General features: G+C 41.1%; 1 protein-coding gene and 1 long non-coding RNA gene across 7 annotated transcripts in view; both read left to right on the plus strand.

The window, feature by feature from the left end:
* Window positions 1–23,151, plus strand: part of WAPL (WAPL cohesin release factor) — a 120,057-nt gene extending 96,906 nt beyond the window's left edge. For 3 of the 6 annotated variants that reach the window (XM_015566665.1, XM_015566666.1, XM_015566668.1), the window contains exons 11-18: window positions 1,014–1,090; window positions 4,788–4,963; window positions 5,301–5,416; window positions 6,350–6,514; window positions 8,658–8,865; window positions 14,614–14,702; window positions 20,199–20,294; window positions 20,848–23,151. In XM_015566665.1, the coding sequence (XP_015422151.1) occupies window positions 1,014–1,090; window positions 4,788–4,963; window positions 5,301–5,416; window positions 6,350–6,514; window positions 8,658–8,865; window positions 14,614–14,702; window positions 20,199–20,294; window positions 20,848–20,913 (993 nt within the window). In that variant the 3' untranslated portion in view covers window positions 20,914–23,151. The remainder of the gene's footprint in view (window positions 1–1,013; window positions 1,091–4,787; window positions 4,964–5,300; window positions 5,417–6,349; window positions 6,515–8,657; window positions 8,866–14,613; window positions 14,703–20,198; window positions 20,295–20,847) is intronic. The other 3 variants (XM_015566667.1, XM_015566670.1, XM_015566669.1) reach the window with 1 other exon arrangement.
* On the plus strand, window positions 12,091–12,400 carry LOC107183782. Its single transcript, XR_001514589.1, has 2 exons — window positions 12,091–12,129; window positions 12,169–12,400. It is a non-coding gene; the product is annotated as an uncharacterized LOC107183782 (long non-coding RNA).
* Window positions 23,152–25,523: the final 2,372 nt, after the last annotated feature.

Raw genomic sequence — 25,523 nt, forward strand, 5'->3', positions numbered from 1 at the left:
GATTGCTCTGACATGCACTGACCACCAGGGGGGCAGACACTCAATGCAGGAGTTGCCCCCTGGTGATCAGTGTACTCCCACAGTGAGAGCGCCGCTCCGCTGACTGATGGGCACCAAACTCCTGTGCTCACTGCTGGCGAGCACAGTTGCAGCGGCGCGAGCCTCAGCCGCTCCCACTCCCCCTGCACGCCCGAGCTGTGGCAGTAGCAGGCATGCAGCAGGTACAGGATGAGCAGGGGTGGCACAGTGCCCAGCCCGGGCTCGGGCTCCTCCCTGGCCACCTGCCACTTCACGCACTACTTTGTGCTGTGCGGAATCGAGGTTGACAGTGGGCTGGAGCCCAATGAGCTGGCGGGTAAGGCTGGGCTGTGGCGGCACAGAGGTCCACTGATCCCCACAGGCCAGGCCGAGGGACCCCACTGGTGCACAAATCTGTGCACTGGGCCTCTAGTCAATAAATAAAATCTTTAAAAAAAAATTTGGCATAGTTGAAATTGTTCCTTCTCTGTTCTAGAGTACTTCAAGTACATTTGATAAACATATATACAGAGATGGGCAAAACTAGGTTTACAGTTTGTATGGAAATAATACAGCTAATAAATAATAATACAAGAATAAACTATTTTGTGTACTCACAACTGTAATCCTACTTTTGTTCACTCCTGTATATATTTTTTTTATTCTAAATGAATCCATTTAAGAACTTGATTAGTTTGTGCATAAGTTAGAGACTGCTCTTATCTGACATTCAACGTGCTTGGTAATTCATTACAGTGAATGTATAGCACAAAATACATTAATTATGAGCAAGCAGTATAACAGTAATGTTTTAATTTTGCAATAAAGTGATAGCTTTATTATTTTAAAGCAGGAGCATGTGGGTCGTTATTCCCTTACATGACAAGGGCTGAATTTTCTCATCTTTGTCTGTTAGAGCACTAGTTATAAGTGTGTTGTGTGTGAATGACTGAAGTTATGGATTGCCACAATCATTTCAGATTTTTTCCTTTTAGGTAACAGTGCATAATCCAGAGAATCAAAGCTACTTGATAGCATATAAAGATTCACAACTCATTGTTTCATCAGCTAAGTAAGTTTTTCTGAAATATCATACTTTTTATTTAAAGCATTTAGATTGACTTAAAGAAAATACTGTTATATCATCTTTGTCCATAAAACACTTTGTCTGTCAAATTCTGTGTACCAGAAGCAGTACAGTATAGTAAAAGTTAGGAGTGCAGATTCTGGAGCCAGAGTGACTGGAGTGTGGATCCCAGCTTTTTACTTGCTACAAGTTCTTCAGAGGGGGGCTAATAATTGTATCTACTTACTCAAGGTTGTTATAATAAAAAAAACCATACACGATGTATGTTAAATTATAACATTTAAAATGTATATTAATATGTATAAAATATATTTCTAAATTTTAAAAATGATTTTTAAATGTCTCTTGTATTTTATATATTATGAACAATATATATTAAAAGAGTTAATATAGAGGAGAGGAAGAAGGGGAGTCAATAGAGGAAAAAAGGGGGTATCTGTAATACTTTCAACAATAATATTAATTTTTTAAAAGTTAATATATATGCATAAAGCCTAGAACAATGCTTGGTATATAGTAAACACTAAATATTAGCCTTATTATTTTTTAAATATAGTCCATTGATTTTACAGAGAGGAAGGGAGAGAGATAGAGAGCTAGAAACATCAACGAGAGAGAAACATCGATCAGCCTCCTCCTGCACACCTCCCACTGGGGATGTCCCCACAACCAAGGCACATGCCCCTGACTGGAATCGAACCCGGGACCTTTCAGTCTGCAGGCCAATACTCTTTCCACTGAGCCAAACCGGTTACGGCTTAGCCTTATTTTTATTATGAATAAACATCACTATCCCTCCTCTTCCCTTTTGTTTTTACCTCCCCCCCAGATCTGTATGTAGCTCCTTCCCCCATTCCACACACTCTCAGCCCTAATTCATGACATTAGGCCAGTGATGGTGAACCTATGACACTTCTGACACGCGAACTCATTTTTTTGATTTTTCTTTGTTAAATGGCATTTAAATATATAAAATAAATGTCAAAAATATAAGTCTTTGTTTTACTATGGTTGCAAATATCAAAAAATTTCTATATGTGACACGGCACCAGAGTTAAGTTAGGGTTTTTCAAAATGCTGACACGCCGAACTCAAAAGGTTCGCCATCACTGCATTAGGCTAATACTGTCACCCCAGTGCAGCAGCCTCTTCCTGCTCTCTGTCCTAACTCTTGATATCCTAGCCTGTCTAAAACAACATCACAGGGGGGTTTACATCCTCAGATCTCTGCTTTGGCCCTGGCTGGTTTAGTTCAGTGGACAGAGCATCAGCCTGTGGATTGAAGGGTCCTGGGTTCGATTCCAGTCAAGGGCACCTTCCTGGGTTGCGGGGTTGATCCCCAGTAGGGGGTGTGCAGGAGGCTGCTGATCAATGATTCGCTCTTATTGATGTTTCTATCTCTCTCTCCCTCTCCCATCCTCTCTGAAATCAATAAAAATATATTTAAATATATAGATATAGATATATATAATCTGCTTTGTAAAAATAATCCCAAACTGCAAATCTCTGTGGTTTCTTACTGGTTTTGCATGTATATTCAAAGTCCTTAGTATAGTATCAAAGGCCCATTTACTACCTGACTCAAGTTTATCTGTTTTTAACCTCTTATTCGGGAGAATTTCATACTTGACAAAAGGAGACAAAATAGTATAATAAACCTTGATGTACATATCATTCAGATTGAGTCATCATCAATCCTGGCCAGTCTTGTTTCCATGTGTAACCCTCTCATTCCCCCTTCTAGATTATCTTGAAGCAAAGCACAAATTTATCATTTCACTCATAAATACTTTAAATATATACAAATGGACTCTTTAAAATATAGCCACATTATTATTTTCAGACCCCATAAATTATTAACTGCCTAGTATTATATGTCCAGTCAATACTTAATTTCCAGTATTCTCAAATTTCTCGTAGTGTCTAGTTTCTAATCGATTTTCTTAATCTGTAAATTTCTTCTCCATCTCCCTTGTATTTTATAAATTTTGTATCACACTTCATACCATTAAGGCATGTATTCTAGTTTTTTTTACTCTGTTATACCCTCCCTTACAAGGGAGTCTTCTTGCAAGTTAAATCTGTTATTTTTAAAATGTCTCTTGTATGTTTCATGACCCCTGACAAGGACAGGTTTTAGCTCTTTTGTTGTAATTAGGAACTTTGTGTCAAATGTCTTAGAAGTAGAGGTAGAGGTCAGAGTTGGATATTTGTGAAAGATCACTCATCTGGCTTTTTAAACTCTTCTGTAAAACCCTGATAAATGTAGGGGTAACATATTGAAAGATTAAATAATTTACCTTACTTTGCTCCACCCAACTCTCAGTTTAAACTGTGATTTAGCTCAGTACTACTTAAGGCAGTTGAGTGAACAGTAACAGCATAGCACAGTGGTTCTCAACCTGTGGGTCGCGACCCCTTTGGCGGTCGAACGACCCGTTCACAGGGGTCACCTAACACCATCCTGCATATCAGATATTTACATTACGATTCATAACAGTAGCAACATTACAGTTATGAAGTAGCAACAAAAATAATTTTATGGTTGGGTCACAACATGAACTATATTTAAAGGGCCAGAAGGTTGAGAACCACTGGATAGCAGTTCTGGCGAACATCCCTAAACATCCACATAAGACATTATTTTAGATGAGGCGTGAGGAACACCTTCCTACCCAAAGGGCAGCTGTGGGGGAACAGATACAGTAGTTTTCTTCAAGGGTTTTGTGTGATATATGATGCATGGAATATCAGCTGGCAGCTTATATCATCTCTCATCATAGACTTTTTTTTTTTTTTTTGACAGTTGTCTTTTTTTTTAATATTTTATTAATTTTTTACAGAGAGGATGGGAGAGAGATAGAAAGTTAGATACATCGATGAGAGAGAAACATCGAACAGCTGCCTCCTGCACATCTCCTACTGGGGATGTGCCTGCAACCCAGGTACATGCCCTTGACCGGAATCGAACCTGGGACCTTTCAGTCCGCAAGCCGACGCTCTATCCACTGAGCCAAACCGGTTTCGGCCATAGACTTTTTTTTAATGGACTTGGTGATTTAAAGAGAGCACTCATAAATATTATACCTTCGTAAGCATTACATGCACTTGTTGTTTTGGATAGCATCTTGAGAATCCTTGGCTACAGCTGATACCTTGATTCTGCCAGGAGACACATCAATTAAATGACCTGTCATTTGCTCTAATATTTATTATTTAATACCCATCTATATAAGGTCATTTTATTGTGCAGAATTAATATAAATAATATTCTCTACCTAAGAGCATGCATTAAAAAAAATCTAAGTGAAATTCAGAAGTGTCTAGTGTTAACTCTTAAAGCTTTAGCTTGTTTAGAGAAGGGTTGTAGTCATTTGTGTTAGAATGGTAAAATGGGGGACAACTGTTAAGTAATAGAGATAAAAACTTCTGTATAGTTTATGATTTAACTTGGCCTAGAAAAATTTAAATTATCAAATTTTCCCCAAATAAATCAAATGTAGCAGCTATTGTGATACCAGACATACTTGGTACATCATTGAATAGTTAACTTAGGGAATAGAAAAGTAAGTTAATATGGCAGCATGTATGACAGATTTTGAAACATTAAGGCCCAAGTAAGAAGTTTTTAATTTAACTATTTTTGTTTAGAATAATAGTCTACATTTTGTTTTCTCTCAAGAGCATTGCAACATTGTGAAGAATTGATTCAGCAGTATAACCGTGCTGAGAACAGTATATGCTTGCCTGATATCAAGCCTCTGCCTCAGCAGAATGTCACTAACCATGTGGGCAAAGCAGTGGAAGACTGCATGCGGGCCATTATTGGGGTGCTGCTCAATTTAACTAACGACAATGGTGAGTAATGTGTGTTACATAGATTCTCACTGAAAGGTTGTTTATTTACATGTAAAAATAAGTTACTCCCTTGTTTCTTCTTTTCTTGATATAGTGATTTTTTAAAAATTGCCATCATGTAATTCACTTATTCATATATACTAGTAAATTTAACTGCTTTTAGGAGTTGATAATTTTAGAACCAGCCTGGAATCTTGGCTTGGGAATATGACAGTTAATGTGTTTCAAAAAAGAAATAGCTATACATTTCTAACTTAATATCCTTGTTAATGTATATTGGTTGTTGGTATCATAAAGAAGAACCAGTAACACTCTCACACTCTGTTTTCTGTTTTAGAGTGGGGCAGCACCAAAACAGGAGAACAAGATGGCTTGATCGGCACAGCGATGAACTGTGTGCTTCAGGTTCCAAAGTACCTACCTCAGGAGCAGAGATTTGATATTAGAGTGCTGGTGAGTCGAAGCAACTATTTCAGAAATGAGTAGTTGGTTGATTATATGCTTGGTTGATAATGAAAACTTCATCTTAGTTTTGTAGATAGAACCAATTATTTGATACTGGAGGCCCAATGCACGGATTCGTGCCCCAGTGGGATCCCTCAGCCTGGCCTGCACCCTTGCAATTCGGGACCCCTCGGGGGATGTAGCAGTGCAGGAAGTGGCAGGCAGCTGGGGAGGAGCCCAAGCCCGGCACCACTCCTGTTCATCCCAGCACCACGGGGCCTGCTGCTGCCACTCAGTAGCACTGCCGCAGAGGCGAGAGCACACTGACCACCAGGGGGCAGCTCCTGCGTTGAGCGTCTGCCTCCTGGTGGTCAGTGCATGATAGTGACCAGTTGCTTAGGCTTTTATATGTTTATAGATATTGCAGGTTTCAGTAGATTCCTTATAAACATGATCTTACTGTACAAAAGAGCTGTGAAGGGCCCTATGTACAAACAATAGATATAAGAATTAAAAGTGGAGATTTTTAAAAAGTGAAATCAGCCCTGGCCGATGTGGGTCAGTGGTTAGAGTGCCCCCACACCAAAGGCTCAGGGGTTCGATTCCCGGTCAAGTGCACTTACCTGGGTTGCAGGTTTAATCTTCAGCCCCAGTCGGGGCGTGTGCGTGAGGCAAACAGTCCATGTGTCTCTCATATCCATGTTTCTCCCTCCCTCCCTTCAACTTTAAAGTAAATGGAAAAACATCCTCAGGTGAGGATTTTTTTTTTTAAGTGGTGAAATCATTTTTGGGGAAGACCATTATTTTACATATTAGTTTTTAACTATTTTGTAGATGATAGGACGCTGATTAGGTTTCTAGTTACCAGGAAAAGTTATGTATATTGTGTTCATTTGCTTTTAATTCTCACCTGTGGTAATATGCATGTTTTGATTTTTGTAGGGCCTAGGTCTACTGATAAATTTAGTAGAATATAGTGCTCGGAATCGGCACTGTCTTGTCAACATGGAAACGTCGTGTTCTTTCGATTCTTCCTTCTGCAGTGGAGAAGGAGATGATAGTTTAAGGATAGCTGGACAAGTTCATGCCGTTCAGGCTTTAGTGCAGGTAAGCAACAACTTAAACACCTTCAGTCAGTTGCATCTGTCCAATTTCCTTATCAGTTGCACTTCTCTCTGTCTTGTCTCCCCTCCCCTCCTTTCCTTTTCTTCCCCACCCTCCCACTTCTCTCTCATTCTCACCAGTTCAGTGAGAGGTCCACTGTGTCAGAATGAATACCCTCACTGACTTTTACTCTGCTGACTGTCTTCAGCAGTTGTAAGCACTCCTTAAGGATTGTCAGTGAAAAGCATAAGCAAGGCATATTTGTTTATGAGTCAAAAATAGATTATTAATCACAAACTAGGAATCAGCCTTCAGTCCCACCTCATCCAGTGTCAGTCCTCCAGTACTTCCTGGTCTGACCTGCGCCCAGGACTGTATGTACCTAAATATCGGGTCAGGCTCTTCAGAGTATGTCTGTGGAGTGATTTCCTGGCGTAGGAATTGTGTTAGAATATGAATATTTAAAATTGATATCTCCAACTCACCCCACTCAAAACACACACTCCCTCTCCCTTCCATTTATATCTCCCCCCAAAAAATCTGTATGAGTTCTCGTTTCTTGACCACAGTGGACATTACAATTTTACTTTTTTTCCAGTCTCATAAATTCCTAGCTGCCTTTGTCATTTCCTTAAATGATAGTTTGCATATATGCAGAAGTGATAATAAACCATCCTTTTCATTGTTTCTGAAGGCTTTGCTAACCTGTTAATTCTTTTGGCCTATCTGAAACTAATAATGTTTGAACTGTGTCCTCAAAAGTAATCCACAACAACTTGATCTTTTCCTGAATTGCAGTTAGGAGTCCATCGTTCTCATCTCAAACATTTTGATCTTTATACTCTAAAAATTAAAGATATTTTGTTTATATGTGCTCTATCTATCCAAACTTACTTATTTAGAAATCAAAACTAAGAAAATTGTGAAACATGGGCACCCATCCCATTAGGCACTAGAGCAGCAATATAAGTACAGGACCTGTGCATTCTGTAAAAATCTGTATATTCAGAGAGAATGAGAGAAGTCACTTGACCTCTTAATGTCATTGACCTCATGGACTCCCTGAAAGGGCTTTGGGGATCCTTGAACCAATTTTAAGAAATGCTGCTTTATATAAAACTTGAATTTTATTGTTTAAGGCATTAAATTTTATAGACCATTCTTTGTACACTAAGAAAATCTCTGAGGTCTACTTGGCATTTTGATTATCAGGTAGTTGTCTTTAGTAGCTTTGGTTTTTTTCCCAAATCATGGCAGTATGTTCAATGCTCTCTGCATGTTCAGCACTATACCCACACAGGGAAGATCAAGTAAGTGAGGGCAAGGAGGTTCAGGGTATTATTCCCTTTTTGACTTAGAGTTTTCACTGTGTACTCCCATTGACAATTGCATTTCATTTTTAATATGATTAGTTGAGTTTCAGCTCTGAGCTTTTCTCTGAAACGTTTTACTTTTTACTGGTTTTTGTATTCTTTTAAAGAAGCCATGGTGCTTTTACCTAGTATTATGTAGTTTTATTCAGTGTTTTTCTTTTCAGTTAATTCATCCATTCTGCTTGGGGTTTTGTTTTATATTGTTTTTTAAACATTTTTATTGAGCTCAGAGAGTAAGGAAGAGGGTCAGAGGGAGGGAGAGAAACATCAATAATGAGAGAGAATCATTGATCAGCTGCCTCCTGCATGCCCCCTACTGGGGATGGAGCCCACCATCTGGGCATGTGCCCTTGACCAGAATTGAACCTGGGACCCTTCCAGTTCATAGGCTGACTCTATCCACTGAGCCAAACTGGCTAGGACTGTTTTGTTTTAATTATTCAAGTTATAGCTTTTTTACTTTAATTTTTTTGTCAGTATTATCCAAATTAAAGGAAGTACTGAGATTTTCATTCTTACAAACAGAATGCCTGCCTGCATCATTAGTAGACACTTGATTGAATACAAACATCATTTATACTTTCAGTTTGGCCTTCATAAGATGTAGAGCAAGGATAACCAAACAAAGGCTTTTATTGATACTTAACCTTTTTATCATACAACTTGCTTCTCAGGATTAGTGATGTTTAAAAACAAATAGAACTTTATATTTGGCTACATTCATGTCGGTTGGTGGTCTCTTTTTTAATCTCTTCAAAAATAATTTTTGTCAGCTATTCCTTGAGAGAGAGCGAGCAGCCCAGTTGGCAGAAAGTAAAACAGATGAATTGATCAAAGATACTCCCACCACTCAGCATGATAAGAGTGGAGAGTGGCAAGAAACAAGTGGAGAAATACAGTGGGTATCAACAGAAAAGACTGATGGTGCAGAAGAGAGACATAAGAAGGAGGAGGAAGAGGAAGAACTTGACCTCAATAAAGGTACATTTATTTTGAGTGTAATCACATGGAAAATTCAACGATGGCTTATTTTTTCTCCAGAACATACTTTTAATTCATGTGTTGTCATGATCTTTTATTTAATCTACTTCGTGGCCTCTCTAGTTCAGTGCACACAGCTTTGCTGTCTCAGTGCTCACAGGAGTTGGTTGGCACACCAGAGAGGAGGAAAGTTGCCTTTCCTTCCGGGGCCAGCCTTACTTCTCTGTAAAGAGAAGCAGCTGAACAATGTGGCCACTAAAAGTTTTTAGTTTTGAAACTTTGAGATTCTTTTATCATTCTCCCTTTATGTACTGAGGTCTGTTGTCATAAATTACAGTTATCATTCTCAAATGGTATATGTAGTTAGTGGCAAACACAGTAAGGAATATACTGAAGTTAATGGCTTCACTAATCAAACATTATCTAATGTTGTCAGGAACTGTGATACTTGATTCATGCAAATTCTGCAAAATAGCCACTTGTTACTTCGTGTCACTCAAGTTATAAAATTTAAGTAATATGTTCATCTTCACCCAGCTAGGAAGCAAGCACCAGCAGTGTTTGGTTCTGAGTCTACTCTCTCTCTTGGTGCCCATGCTCTCCAAATCTAATGTCGTTAGTTCTGATATTGTAAGAAATCTGTTTTATTTTCTCATTTACTAATTTTGATGTTTCCTTTGGCATAACAGTTTTTATTGCTTAGCAGCCTTTTTATTTATTTCTTATTTTTTTTAAATATATTTTTATTGATTTCAGAGAGGAAGGGAGAGGGAGATAGAAACATCAGAGATGAAAGAGAATCATTGATTGGGGATCAAGCCCACAGCCCGGGCATGTGCCCTTGACTGGAATCAAACCCGGGACCTTCAGTCCGCAGACCGACACTATCCACTGAGCCAAACCAGAGAGGCACTTAGCAGTCTTTTTAAATAATTGCTTTATTTGGGATAAATACTTGCTTGTGAGGGCTGCCATAACAAAGTAACATAAACTCGGTGGCTTAAACAATAGGATTTATTTCCTCACAGTTCTGGAGGCTGAAGCCCAAGATCAAGGTGCCTTCTGAGGCCTCTCTTTTCTGGTTTTTAGATGATCAATGTCTCCCTATGTCTTTCTGATCTTCCCTCTGTATATGTTTTGTTTTAATTTCTCCTTATGTGGACAGTAGTCATATTAGATGGGCCCACCCTAATGACCTCATTTAAATTAGCTACGTTTAAACTAAACACCCTATTTCCAAGTGCAGTCATATCCCCAGGTCAACATATAAATTGGGAGGGGGATATAAGTTAGCCCCATAACAAGGTAAATTCAACCTTTTAAAGTAAACAATTGATTAGCTTTCAATATATTCACAAGGTTGTGTAGGCATCATCATGGTCTAACTTTACAACATTTTCATCACCTCCCTACCCCCGCCAAGAAATCCTATACCTACAAACAGCAATTACCCCTTACTCTCCACTCCATGGCCACTGGAAATTATTAATCTATTTTTGTCTCTGGATTTGCCTATCCAATTCTGGACATTACATATGAATGGAATCATACAATATGGCCCTTTGTTACTGGTTTCTTCCACTTAGCATGTTTTAGTGGTCATCCATGTCATAGCATGTGCCAGTACTTAATTAATTTTTATTTTTGTATTCATTCATCATCCCTCACCTGAGCATATTTTTCCATTGATTTTTAGAGAGAGTGGAAGGGATGGGGAGGACAGAAAGAGAGAGAAAATTGATGTGAGAGAAAGACAGCGATTGGTTGCCTCTCCCACATGCACCTTGACCAGGGCCAGCAATTGAGCCTGCAACCTAGATATGTGCCCTTGACAGAAATCGAACCTGGGACCTTTCAGTCCCCAGGCTGACACTGCATTCACTGAGCCAAACCTGCTAGGACCCTAATTCATTTTTATAGACAAATAATATTTCATTGTATGTATATACCACATTTTGTTCATCTAGTTGTCAGGTTTCTTTTTCTCTGAATATTCTTTAGTTTTATTAACTTTTTGTAAAAATAGAGAATTGCATTTTATTAGAATATTTATACACATTTATTGCTGGGGTCCAGCCCCAGCAGGTCCAGGGGTTCCCAAAGGTGTGGACGGAGTCGGCGAAGAAGGAATGACATGGAGAGAGCGTTCAGTTGATCAGCATAGCAAGGTTCTCTCCAGGTTCTCCAGCCAAGTTCTATCCAGGATCTCCAGCCAGGTTCTGTGTGTTATTGACTTGTTACATCTGTAAAACACTTAGCGCCAAGAAGGTGAGCAAACGTATTAAGAACAGTATGCCATATACACCAGGTCCCTTGAAACATATGCTGTGCAGATGTTTCTTCCCTGCAGTGACTGTGTCAAGCAGCAAGGATGGACCGACTTCCGGCAAATTCCCCCTTTTATTTTTTAAATGATAGCGCATGTAAATCAGCGGCCACCTCTTGGATTGGGCTGTTTAAGACTTGGAAGAAGACTGACAAGCAGTGATAGCGAGCGTAGCTATAAACATAGTGGATGGAGTGCACAAAGAGCCTTGTTCCTGTAGAAGGTTGCTGGCTTCTTCAGTCAAGGGATTTTGGCTGTCCTCAAGTCGGGGGTTTGGTTGTACTTGTTGATCTGGCTAGCAGGCGGCATCATCGGTGATGGGCTTCCCGAAGTGTCAGCGCATTGAACAGCTGGATCAAAGGGTCCATCAAGGCTGCGCTTGATGGTGGTGTGGGCGTCTGGGGAGGAGTTAGCTGTGCCCTCTGGTTCGGCTGATATGGATGATACCGGGGAGGAGGAGGAGGAGGCGGAGATGGAGGGTAGTAGAGAGAAAAAGAAGAGAAAGCAAAAGAACTACAAGGCATGGAAGTGTTTAGAAAAAAGAGGGAGAAGAACGGGAAGAAGGCAGCATCCTGACACAGCCCTTTCCTTCAGCTGCCCCTTTCCCTGTGATCCAAGGTAGAAATGGGGAACAAGTCCTGTTTTAGTGAGAGGGCAGCTGCTGTCAGCCAGTCTCTGTCTTTACCTGGGTCCCGATCTGAGCTGGGCATGGGAAGCGAAGCAGCCATGGAGGCGGGAGACCTCCCTCAGAAGGGGTGAGGGTTCAGACCTCTGCAAAGTTGGGGGGGTGAGGGTCTGTGCCCCACCTCTGTTGACCCCCAAGTTGTCTCCTGATGGCCCCTCTGCAACTGTGCCTGTCTTAGGTTGTTCCTTCCCTGAGGAATTTTACCTGTCCCTGGCTAACCAGCCATCTTCCAGGCCAAGGAGGGTGATGTGAGGTGTATTAATGAGGGAGGGGCAGTGCCCCCCTGCAAGAGGTTCAGTTCTGTCTCCTTGGTAGCCTATGCCCCCGTGGCCTCCACGCCCAGCAGCTGCCTTGGGCTCCCCTCGCCTGCAAATGGACTGTAAGAAGAGGGTCCCTCTTGACACAAGGGCAAGAGGGGCCAGTACAGGACAAGGGAGGACAGTAGGGTAGGGAGATTCTAGAAAAGGCTGTGTTCAGGAGAGAAGGAGAAAGGCCAAAGAACCAGCAAACAAGTAGTCAGATTTGAAAAAAAAGAAAAAGAAAAAAAAAGGAGGATGTGGGGCAAAGCTGGGACATATGGACAGACAAAAAGGAGGTACATGTGATCCTCCCAATGGACAGGTGGTTCCAGCTCAGGACTGCACATCTGCTGCAGACGGGCACCAGTCAGGTGTGCTAACTCAGCCTCCCAGGGGTGACGGTCTCCAGAAGGGAGGCAGAGGCTGCTCCTTCTGGAAAGATACAAAACACAACCTCTTCCCCACATCATCACCAGATCTGGTAAAACTCCTGTCTGGTTTGTGCATCCTCCTACCAGACTGAGTCGGCAGAGGCTATTGTATAGGAGGCCCGATGCCTTTTGGCTGCTGTACAACCCTCTGCATTGTATTTTTAAAAAATATTTAACACATAACATTCTTCTCTTCCTTTTTTGTTTTTATAGAAAAGGTTTATATTAATGCAATTGTCAGTTTTTCTTTTTGTGTCAAGAACTTTGATGTGTAGTCTTTTTTCTTTAGACTCAGTATGGCACATCTTCTTAATCTAAAGATCAATACAGAGTCTTCTTTTTTTGGACTCAGTATGGCACATCTTCTCAATCTAAGTTCTGTACTATCCACCCACTTACCCTACTTATCCTCTATAGGGGGGTCTGCAGCACCCTACGGTGGAGTCCTATCCATCCCGAGTGTGGGGGGGCTTACCTAAGGGGTACCTGTTCGGGCGCCATTTGATGGGGTCCAACCCCAGCAGGTCCAGGGGTTCCCAAAGGTGTGGTTGGAGTCGGCGAAGAAGGAATGACATGGAGAGAGAGAGCGTTCAGTTGATCAGCATAGCGAGGTTTTCTCCAGGTTCTCCAGCCAAGTTCTATCCAGGATCTCCAGCCAGGTTCTGTCTATCTAGTTGTCAGTTGATGGACAGTTGGGTTTGTGTCTATCTTTGGTTGTTACAAATAATGCTGCTACGAACATTCATGTACAAGTTTTTGTGTGAACATATATATTTTCAATTTTGGGGGGTATGTACCCAAGTGTGGAATTGCTAGATTATTTGTTAATTCTATGTTTAACATTTTAAGGAACTGCCAAATGGTTTTACAAAGTGGCTGCACCATTTTAATTTCCTACCAGCAGCATGTAAAGGTTTCAGTTTCTTAGAGTTATGTGTCTCTTATTTTAACAATTCGAGTGAGAGTGAAGGTGTATGTCACTTGATTTGCACTTCCCTAGTTAAGAAATGGTATTGAGCATCTTTTCACATGCTTAATGGTTATTTACATATCTTTGGGGAAATATCTATCCAAATGCCTGTGTTCTTTTGTTTTTTTGTTTTGTTTTTAAATACATTCTTATTGATTTCAATGAGGAAGGGAGAGGGAAGGAGAGAGAAACATCAATGATGAGAGAGAATCATTCATTGGCTGCCTCCTGCATCCGTCGTTGTCGTCCCCCTCCCCTCTATCCCCCACCTCCCCCGGGGATTGAGCCTGCAACTCAGACATGTGCCCTTGACCGGAAAACCTGGGACTTTTCATTCCGCAGGCTGGTGCTCTATCCACTGAGCCAAACCGGCTAGGGCCAAATGCCCATGTTTTAAATCAGTTTGTCTTTTTGCTGCACACATTCTTTATTTATTCTGGATACCTGACCCTGATCACAGGTATATGATTTGCAGATATGTTCTGAGGGTTGTCTTTTCACTTTCTTGATGGTATATGGTAACTTGAAATACAAAAGTACCTATTTTTTTATTTTATCATTTGTGGTTTTAGTGTTGAAAAAACCATTTCCTAACCTAATGTCACAAAGATTTAGTCTGTGGTTTTTGTTTGAGTTTAATCCTCACCTGAAGATACGTTTTTAATTGATTTTTAGGGAGAGAGAGAGACATCTATTGGTTGCCTCCTGTATGCACCCTGTCTGAGGATGGAATCCTCAAACTGGGTATGTGCCCTAATCAGGAATCAAATCTGTGACCTTCCAGTGTATTGGACGACACTGCAACCACTGACCCATATCGGTCAGGACTAGTCTGTTTTCTTTTAAGAGTTTTATGGCTTTAGCTCTTATATTATCTTCCATTTGAGTTACTATTTTTTGTTAATTGTGGATATCCCATTTTTCTAGCATCATTTATCAATGTTTAATAGTTTTGAAGAAAAGATAACTAACAGAGTTGTTGGATTCATGGGGTTTTATTTTTTGATATACTGTTACAGTGTTTCGTTTATTCTTAGCCCTTCAGCATGCTGGCAAACACATGGAGGATTGCATTGTGGCCTCGTACACAGCACTGCTTCTTGGTTGTCTCTGCCAGGAGAGTCCCGTAAGTAAGAGTTCATTGTTTTATGTGTATTGAAAAGATTCCATTGTGGCAGCTTCATACCATTAAACTTATATGTTACTCTATTTTTCCCCCTCATGTTAAAACTTTCAAATATGTGGTGAACTTTTAAAAAATGTTATTTTGCAATTATTGTACCAGGGGCCCGCCCAATGCACGGATTTGTGCACCGATGGGGTCTCACAATCCAGGACCCCCTCAGGGGATGTCGGATAGCCAGTTTCAGCCTAATTCCCGCAGGCCCGATCCAGACAGGAGGGAGCCCGATCCTGTGCATTGATCGTCTGTCCCCTGGTGGTCAGTGCACGTCATAGTGACTGGTCTACTGGTCGTTCAGTTGCTTAGGCTTTTGTATATATATAGATAGATTGATTCAGGTGCACAGCATGGTTAGATGATCATATACTTGACTCAGTGTTCCAATATTTCCAGTGGCCAGCTGCCACTATACAGAGTTATTCAATATTATTGACTGCATTCCCTCCTCTATACTTTATTTTTTATTTTTAGTTAATCCTCATGCGAGGATATTTTTCCTTTTTTTTGAGAGAGAGAGAAAGAGAGAGAGTAGAAGGGAGGGGGAGAGACAGAGAAGGAGAAACGTCTATGTGAGAGAGACACATTGATTGGTTGCCTCCTACATGCAACCTGACTGGGGTCGGGGATACGTGCCCTTGACTGTAATTGAACCTGGGACGCTTCAGTCACAGGCCGATGAGGCTTTCTCCACTGAGCCAAACTGGCTAGGGCCCTGTTCTATACTTTACATTCCTGTGACTATTTTGAATATTTGATGAATTTTTAAAGGTAGATTCCAACTAATAGTACATTGATTAATGAGAACATTCTTGACTAATGGATGGTGAATCGATTCACATAACTGGTTGATGTAAAAGAGAGCATAATATGAAACCCATGTTTAGCTGGCTCAAGGTGGAAGAGCCTGGCCTCAGTGATACCAAGGACTTGGCTAATTTCTGTCTTTAGACTCTCCTGTCCTCTGTATGTTGTCATTCTTTTGCCAGCTCCCCTCATGGCCCTGTGCCGACTCTAGCTGTACTGAGCAGGTAAAGGTGGTCTCTTCCTGTATATTTCTTCTTTTAAGAGCAATCCTCTAGAACCCCTTCACACCCACTACACCAACTAGACTTCCCCTCATCTTGGCCAATATTGGCCCACATGCTTTTGTTTGAACTACTCATTGGCCAGGTAAATGGGGCTACTATGTGAGATTTAGATCATTGTAATCTAACTATAAGAAGTATGAATGTCCAGACAGTTCTGTGCTGAGAAAGCACAGAAGTGGGTGGTTCTGGCCTTTGGGACAGTCTGCTTTTAGATGGGGGACACATGGAGGTTGTTGTTTTTAAATATATTTTTATTGATTTCAGAGAGGAAGGGAAAGGGAGAGAGAGAGAAACATCAATGATGAGAGCGAATCTTTGATCAGCTGCCTCCTGCACGCCTCCTACTGGGGATGCCACAACCTGGGCATATGCCGTGACCAGGGATTGAACCATGACCTCCTGCTTCATAGGTTGATGCTCAGTCACCAAGCCACACCAGCCAGGCTGTTTGTTGTTGTTTTTTATTTTGTTTTTAAGGATAGGGACCAGCAGAAGAGCCCAATTTTCAAATGAAAGGGTGATCAGGAGCCAAGAAAGAGTGGAGGTCTGTGGTGTAGTGGGAAGGTTGGCATCTCTTTTCTGAGACGGGAAGGTCAGTGATCGTGTGAAGGGCTTAATTAGGAGAGGCATTCATGCTGTGGGTCTGTCCACCCACAGACACTTTGTCATCTTTGCTATCGAGCTTTCTGTATTGCCTTCCATCCCCCACCCCCACCATGGCCATGTGTCTTAAGTCCTGTGTATTTTTCTGAATCTTTCCATGTTTATATTGTAGTCCAGCCCTGATCTAAAGCACACTAGCCCATGCTGTCATTCGTGGCCCTTACTGGCACATCTGCTTTTAGGATCAAGAGCAAATGGCTCATCATGACTCTGGAGACCCTGCCAGATCTGTATTCCCTTTCTGTGACTCTTCAGCTCAGCCCTTCCAACAAAGGGGAGGTGGATCTCAAAAAAGCAGGGGAACATACTATGTAAATTTTAGGGTGTTCTATTAAACACCCTAGTTTTAGTCATGTTCTTTCTTAAATAATGGTTCTTAAAATAACTTATTACCCTGTGTGGTTTATCTTGAAACATCTTTTCTATTTGTTTTCTCTCTCATCTCTAAAGAGTCTGCATTGTGGGGAATTTCATGAATTCATAGAGACAGATGTTGCCTAGGGGATCATTATGATTAACTGAAAAAGCTAGCTCAAATGTGAAGGAAATTGGTTGGCTGCCCCATGTGTAGGTGGGAGAGAGACAAGAAGGCAGGTAGTTGCAAATAGTAGATGCTGGTTTATGAAGGGCCTCGTGCAGAGGAAGCCCAGGAGACTTGGTATCACTGTCCATTGCCCACCAAACATCCTGTGCACGCAGGGGTCAGTCTCCTTGCTGCTCTCTGGACTCTCTCCATTTCTGAAATCTTGCACACTGCCACCATAGCTAACTTCCTTAAGAGCATATTTGATCACATAACTCCTCTTACCAATCTTCCTTGGCTCACATCATCTAAGGAATGATGACTCTGTTTACTGTGACAAGACCCCAGACTTCAAACTGCTTCTGCAGTTTCTCAGTCTGTCATACCCTTGGGTACTTTGTAAGTTTCCCAGAGAGGCCTTGCTGCTCACACCTTTCCTTTCTGTAACTGCTGCCTGGCTCTTCCCACTACTGTACTGTCATGCCTTTGCCCTAGAAATGGGTTGGAGACATTTTTAAATCCGGCTTTACTGTAACCCCAACCCTTATGCTTTCAACTTCAGTATATTTTATAAATGTTTTGTACAATCTCTTAAGTGCTTTAGCTTAGTGCTGGGGACATATGGTGGCTTTTGGTGGGAGGTTCACAGAGAATACGGCAATTGATATGCATACCTTAGCATACAGCTGTTTTAGCAATGTTATTTTAGATCTTTTCTGAAACTGTTTTAGTGCCATTATTTTGCTGCTTAATAATTTCAAAAGTACCTGGACAGAAGAATTTTTAAAAAGGGAGAGGGGACTGGTGACACATTTCCTAAAAGAATGTAACTGTAGTTCTCCTTCCTTGTCCCATCACAAAACTCAAACCAGAAGCGCTCCTGCCCTGCACCCCCGCCCCCCCTCCCCCCATCCCCGTCCTCAGGACAGCATGTCTTTTGTGTGTTTTTGTTGCAGGTGAACCATTTAAGAAGAGTGTTTCCTTTTGTTCTTTACAAACATCTAAAGCATTTCAAAGACATATTGAAATAGAACAGTTTTTTCCCCACAAATAAAATGTTTTATTTGTAGTCCTTAAAAGTCTGAATTTTAAACAGGTTCTTGGACTGGGGACTCAAATCCATCAGCTTGTTCACCTTTAGCACCTGTAGCTTTTCTAGAACTGAGACCTTCACCATGAACCTCCATGAGTTGTCCCAGTTCAAAGGTGGGCTTCTTCAGCATTTGACTTTTCTAACAAAGACATCGTGGAGCGGATGAATAGCTTGGCAAGCCTTTTCCGTGTGTTTTCCAATGGGGTCTGGAATCAGTTTATTGACCACTTCTTTCAAGTCATTTGCATCTCTCGGGTCATGATTTCCATCACCTTCTGGGTTTGGCGGACCTGCTGATGCTGAGCCTAAGAGGTCTTCTGAATCTGGTGGTTGCACTGTTTAGTGAAACCACAGAATAGACAAGCAAACAACCATCGGCATGTTGACTTCAACATGAGCTTCAATCATGGTCTGCCGTGTTTTTTTGACCATGGAGCCCATTTTGTCTTGGGTCAGATGCACGCCATGGAAGTTAGGCAGTTTTTGCCCAGAACATCTTCAGTAATTCGCTCGGATTTTCTAAATGCAACTTCGTCCTCGTGCAGATCAGCTAGGCTCCCTTCAAAACCACGGCCCTTGAGACATCAGATGCGGTTTTTGGTTCCTTGAGTTCTTGTGACTAGTGTTTCCCGGTATCTCTTACATTGAACAGAGCTGGTGCTTTCCGGTCACACTGGCCCGTCTTAGGGAGTAGATTGGGCACTTCCTTCTCGGCTCTTTTTTGCTGCCTTTCATGAGACGCTTGTTCATGCAGCCACCATGGTGCTGCGCAGAGAGCCAAAGATGAAAGACAACAGTTTGTAAAGCAGGTCGTACATGTTCCCTAACAGATTGGTTTATAAGTAGTTGGACTCTCTCTTGCTAACAATAAAGGGAGGAAATGCCTTAATCTTCCCTGGCTTCTGACATGCTCCTTTGCATAGATTATGCTAGGTGCCTTTTTGGAAGATCTACTTAATTCTTAGCCTACATCATTAGTTGTAAATTCACCTGTGGAACATGAGGAATTTTTTTTTCTTTTTAATACATTATTATTATTGATTTCAGAGCGGAAGGGAGAGGGGGAGATAGATAGAAACATAAGTGATGGGAGAAAATCATTGATTGGCTGCTTCCTGCATGCCCCACAGTGGGGATCGATCCCACAACTCTGGCATGTGCCCTTGACCAGAATCAAACCCGGGACCCTTCAATCCGCAGGCTGACGCTCTATCCACTGAGCCAAACCAGCTAGAGCGAGGAATTTTCTTCGATCCTTTTTTTTTATTCCATAAGCAGCTCTGAGTACATTCTGAAGTGTAACATTGTTTTTTAATCTTTATTGTTAAAAGTATTACATATGTCCCCTCTTTCTCCCCATTGATCTCTTCTAAGCTGCCCCTGTCTCCCGCCCCAAGCCTTCACCACCCTATTTATTGTTGGTGTTCGTAAAGTGGAACATTTTAAATCTGCACTCCTTCCTCCTCTCCTAACACTCTCCCCACCCCCTCAACACACACACAAGCAAGCACAATCAACAGCACGTTTAGTTGTTTTAAGCATTTTTCTGTGCAGTTACGAAAGTAAATATGCGCACATGAAGTTCTTTTGTAGCCTTTGCCAGCTTTGCCTTTTTCCTTTCTTTCTGTGGATAGGATGGGATAGGGAATGGGAACACACACATGCAAGCACTGTTGAGCGAGGAAAGAGAGGAAATGGCATATTAACCAAGGAGTTCAAGGACCCTTGAACTGTAAACGTTTGGAACACAATGTGCCCCATAACCATCAACACAGTGCAAAGTGCAAGCTCGTGTTTTTGTTTGTTTAGTTGGTTTGTTTTTCAGGCTCGTGTTTTCTACCACCTGCCATACACACACACACACACACATACATATATACTAGTATATATATGTTTTAATATGTTTTTACTGACTTCAGAGAGTCGGGGTAGGGGAGAGAGAAACTAACCAGTTGCCTCCATATGCACCTTGACTGGGATCAAACTGGCAGTCTTACAGTGCGTGGGATGATGCTCAACCAATTGAGCCACACTGACCAGGGCTGACCAGTATTTCTTCGATGTGTCCTCAGATCAATGTGACCACTGTGCGGGAGTATCTGCCTGAAGGGGACTTTTCAATAATGACAGAGATGCTCAAAAAATTCCTGAACTTTATGAATCTTACTGTAAGTAGCTTCCAGTGCAGCTTTTGTGGTTTTAAATATAAGTATATGATACATTAATGACAGTAGAACTAAAAATTCTGTGGCCATAGTGAATGGAAAGAAAACTGGATCTTCTTTATTATTTTTTAATGTTTTTATTGATTTAAGAGAGGGAGGAAAGGAGAGGGATAGAGAGAGAGAAACACCGATGAGATGAGAAAGATGGAGGGCCTGCCTCCTGCAGGCCCCGACTGGGGTCAGGCCCGCATCCTGGGCGTGTGCCCTGACTGGAATCAAACCTTTTGGTATATGGGACAATGCTCCAACCAACTGGGCAACCCAACCAAGGCAAAAGGGATCTTCTTTAGTAAGTGTGCTCTATTGAAGATAATTGTTATAATGGCCAAATATATTGATAACTATATTATCAAAGCCATAATGTAGTCTCAGTGTGTTTTGATTCACAGTGTTCAGATTAGTAAAGCTGAAGAATTTATGCTTTAATCTAATACTTCTCAAAATTTGTGAACTATTAACTATTGCTTCCTCTCTCCCCATCCCACCGCCCCTTCAGTGTGCTGTTGGAACCACAGGCCAGAAGTCTATCTCTAGAGTGATTGAGTACTTGGAACACTGCTAGCTGCTTACCTCTGCTGCGGGTGCTCGGCCACGCTGGAGCTGGTCTTAGAGAAGTCATGAAAGACGTCCTTGAAGAATACCAAGAGCGTTCATCAGTATCATTCACGTTTGGATTTCTAAGGCCTCCTGATTTCTTCGTCATGCATTCTGCATTTGCTAAATGACAGTTACTACATCAATCTGCAACTATCAAAAATGAGGGAAAAGGTTCAGGCTGTTAATTCCATGCAGTATTTAAGTACACTTACTTTGGCAGAGTTTATACTCTCCCCTCGTTCTCTTGCTTCACTCTGGGCAAGATTTAGGGGGAAATTTGTGCTGCTGTTAGTGCAACTGCTGTGTATGTTGAGCCACTGTTGTCATGCCAGCCAGGTGCAGAGGCAGCTTAGCTACTGAGGCATCGAATGTTCTGAGGACATTCTAGACAACAGCATAGTTCCTTTTTCAGGCTCATTTGCTTTTGCTTTTTTTGTTGAATGATTCCAATCGTAAATAAAGCTTTTAATAATTTTGTGAAAATTTTCTTGTTGTTCCCTGAACTACTGTCTATATTTAAAATTAGATGGAATCCAAAGACACAAGGGATGAATAGCATACTTCTTATTCTTGATTTGATTTAGGTTGTCAAACTATTTTTCACTTTTCAGACCGTGACCATGTTCATTATGATACTATAGTGAGTCATAACTATAGACGCAAGAAAACAAGTTAACAGTTGAAGGAACTGTTATCTAAGATGATGCGCCCTGTTAAAGGCTGAAGCAAAATTGACAACCCAGGGCAGTTTACGCTTCATGTTTGGGGAGGCTCCTGAATCATTAAGGTTTGAGGGAGGACTCTCTAGATATATTTTCTAATGCTCAGTACAGTAAATATAAGAAGCTAAAACACCAATGTGGAATTCATGTTTCCAGATAACGTGTATATTCTTCTATAGAGTGACAGGATCAAATGCATAAACGCAAAGCCTTAAATTGCTGGTGTAGAAAAGACCCTTTTTTCCATTTAGATTCTTACTTCACAGAGCAGTGTGTTGTTTGGAAAACAGTCATGGAACACACAAAACACACATTTAATTTCACAACACTGCAAATTTTTCTTGTATTATTGTTCAGACCACCGGTTATACATTTTTTCTTTAATTGATCAGGCCTGAATACAGGCTTTTAGAGATCTATTTTATTCATATTTTTAAATACCTTTCAGGTAGTCATATCATGTTTCTTCATTGGATTTGTAAAACTTGAAGCCATAAAAATATTAGTTTGGTGTGTACTGGGGAAAATAGCTAAAAGTCTAATATTTACTCATTTAGACTTTGTTATTTCCTTGTATAAAGTGACAAATCGGGGCTCTTGTATCAGTGCCAGCTGTAATGTTTTTAATGCAGTGGCTGCCTTCTAATGTCTTCCTATTTTTGATAATGCAGATTGTTGGGAAATCTATAAGGAAGTAACTGGTTCCGGGCAAATTGTTTTCTCCCTCCTACCTCCCCCGACCCCACCCATCACCTTTGGAGAGCATAGTATGCCAGTGTAACTTGGGAAAGACAGGTTGTACTTGCCCTGAGTACAGAAGCTAGCTTAGCAAACTATTTTAAAGGCGTATCAGGAAATGATACCCAGAAAATGGAATTAGATATATTTTGTTTAATTATTTTAAAATACATTGATATTTATTAATCATTGATTTAGGAAAAGGAACAGATTTTTGGTAAAAGCTGACTGGCAGGTGGTAAGAAATACAAAACATTGGAATGAGAACAATCAGGGCGAACTACATTTTTCTGTTACACTGGTAATCATTTGAGAATTGATTTACCTCGGTGTTTAACAGTTTTTTGTTTTGTTATTTAAATAATAACTAATTGTCAAGCACTGATAGATGCAGATTTTGGTGGGGGGTGAGGGAGACATCACCTCACCAGCTGCAGCGCATTTGTGTGTTTAACCCTCAGAGAACTCTGCATTTTAGGGTACTTGAGGCTGACTTACAAATTAAAGTTTTAAAGTAACCTTTTTTTCCATTGTAAATATCTCTGTAAATACTACCAGTTGGAAATTAGAACAGTAGAGTACTTTTCTGAATCCAATCTTATTTTATACAGTATTTCTCAGCTGTGATCTTTGGAGCAAAAGCCAACGGCAGGAAAAAAATAGTTTGTACCAGTTTCATGAAGTATGTCTTTGGGTTTTTTGTAAATAATTTTAACTCAAATAAAATTGCTACTTTCAATACACACGTTGTCTTTAACATAAATCTATTGAACTGTTTTGGAGGAAGAAGTCTCACAGACTTGATGTTGCTGCCTAATGTCTCACTTGAATTCCACATTTTCAACTTACACATAAAAATTGTACAACCAGTGTTTGCTAAGCATTATGTACCCCTCCCTGCTTTTAATAATACTCACCTGGAGATAACGCTAACTCTGAGCAACTCGGCTGCATTTGGTACAGTCGTTTTCTGATTGTGTGGTTGGGTAAGTGTGCTTATTAAGTTGCTTTAGTCTTTTTGCCTGTGAATATGACCCAATACTTCTTTTTGAAAAATCAGACAGAGGCCAAAAACCAGGACTACAGGCTTTATCAGAGGAGAAGGACCTGCCGGGCTGTCTCACAGGGGAGGACAGCAGCACTGTGCAGGGTGGGCACGCCTTTTGAGGGGTGGAATGGGAAGGGGTGGGGGGCTTAGTGTACTCGGTGCACACTGATTGGTGGCTTACTGCATGGTCCATATAGGACAAGGCTTAGGGTATTTGGCAGATGTGGATTGGTGGTCCAATGTATAGTCCATATAAGGTACCTGGTTAGTCACTCAGGTATTTCCGGGCTGCAGGTTACGTCATACTCCGCCCACCAGTTGCGGGGAGGGAGGATCTATCATTTTTGTTTTGAGTTTTTATAACTGCTTTTTAGTTTTTTTCAGTCTCTTAGTTGTCAGTCCTTAGTTTCCTGCATTTTTTAAAAAATATATTTTATTGATTTTTTACAGAGAGGAAGGGAGAGAGATAGAGAGCCAGAAACATCGATGAGAGAGAGACATCGATCAGCTGCCCCCTGCACATCTCCTACTGGGGATGTGCCCGCAACCCAGGTACATGCCCTTGACCGGAATCGAACCTGGGACCTCTCAGTCCGCAGGCCGACACTCCATCCACTGAGCCAAACAGGTTTCGGCAGTTTCCTGCATTTTTACAAGTGCAGTCCTCAACCTCTGCTCGCCTCTTTACCCTCAAACCTGGGTTGGAGGGCCTCTCCTGGGAGTTCCTGTCTGCTCCCCTCTTATGTTAACAGTGTAGAGCCATGTTTAAGGGTGCAAGCTATGAGTATAGAAAGACCTAACTCACATACATACACTTCAAGTATTGGTACTGTTTATCCTTTTGACTGAGCAAATTCCTGAACTGTTACCCTGTTTACTCACTAGACAATGGAAATAGTATGTGGTGTGACCTTGGGTTGTAAAGGTCAAGTAAAACTGCCTGTGAGGCACTAGCATGGGGTTCCTGACTTAGAATGGTAAATGGTAGCTTTTAGCAAACAGTTCTGTTTTCACTCCCTTGGGTATTTTAAATGTTCTAAACAACAGACTACTGTGGCTATTTTGGACCCTTGGAAGAATGCCTTTCATATTGCTGAGTTCGTTGAGTTTAGTTTACATTTCCATTTCACCTAGGAGAAACTAAAACGTTCAACAGAAAAACTTGTGAAAAATTGTTTATAGCCATTAACAGCAGCCAGACACTGGAAACAACCCAAGTATCCACCAGCAGGCAATGGCTAAACAAATTGTGATACATTTATGCAGTAGACGACTACTTTGCAGTAACTGGAATGGGCTCTCAGACAGCTGTGTGGACGGATCTCAATGCTGAGTGAAAGAAGCCAAGTAAAAACGCACAACATGAATCAGCTGATAAAAACTGTAGAACAGGCAAAACTAGTCAAAGGTGAAAATGGTTACAATTTATGCATTTTGTTTTTATTCTCACAAGAAGAGTGAGATATATCTTTCTCCCATTGATTTTTAGAGAGTGGAAGGGAGGGGCATAGGAGAGAGAGAGAGAGAGAGAAATGGACATGAGACACGTCGATGATTGGCTGCCTCTTGTTCGAGCCCCAGCCAGGGCCGGGATTGAGCCTGCAAATGAGGTACATGCCCTTGACTGGGAATCAAGCCTGGGACCCTGTGTATTGTGGGCTGATGCTCTATCCACTGAGAAAAACCAGCACAACAATTAATTTAAAAGACAATAACAAAAGTTAGATGAAAAATTCCATTATGTTTAGAAATTTTAAAACACATCTCTTGGTAATTCATGGGTTAAAGAAATTATAATGGGCCCTAGCCAGTTTTGTTCAGTGGATAGAGCATCGGCCTGCGGACTAAAGAGTCCCAGGTTTGATTCTGGCCAAGGGCACATGCCCAGGTTGCGGGCTCAATTCCCCCCTCACCCCGAGTAGGGAACATGCAGGAGGCAGCCAATCGATGGTTCTCTCTCGTCATTGATGTTTCTCTCTAGCTCTCTCCCTCTCTGAAATCAATATATATATAAAGAAATTATAATGGATTTTTTTTTAAGAATTACAACTAAATGATAAAAGTAAA

Source organism: Myotis davidii, unplaced genomic scaffold (genome assembly GCF_000327345.1).
Source record: "Myotis davidii unplaced genomic scaffold, ASM32734v1 scaffold642, whole genome shotgun sequence".
In the NCBI taxonomy this organism is placed as follows: Eukaryota; Metazoa; Chordata; class Mammalia; order Chiroptera; family Vespertilionidae; genus Myotis; species Myotis davidii.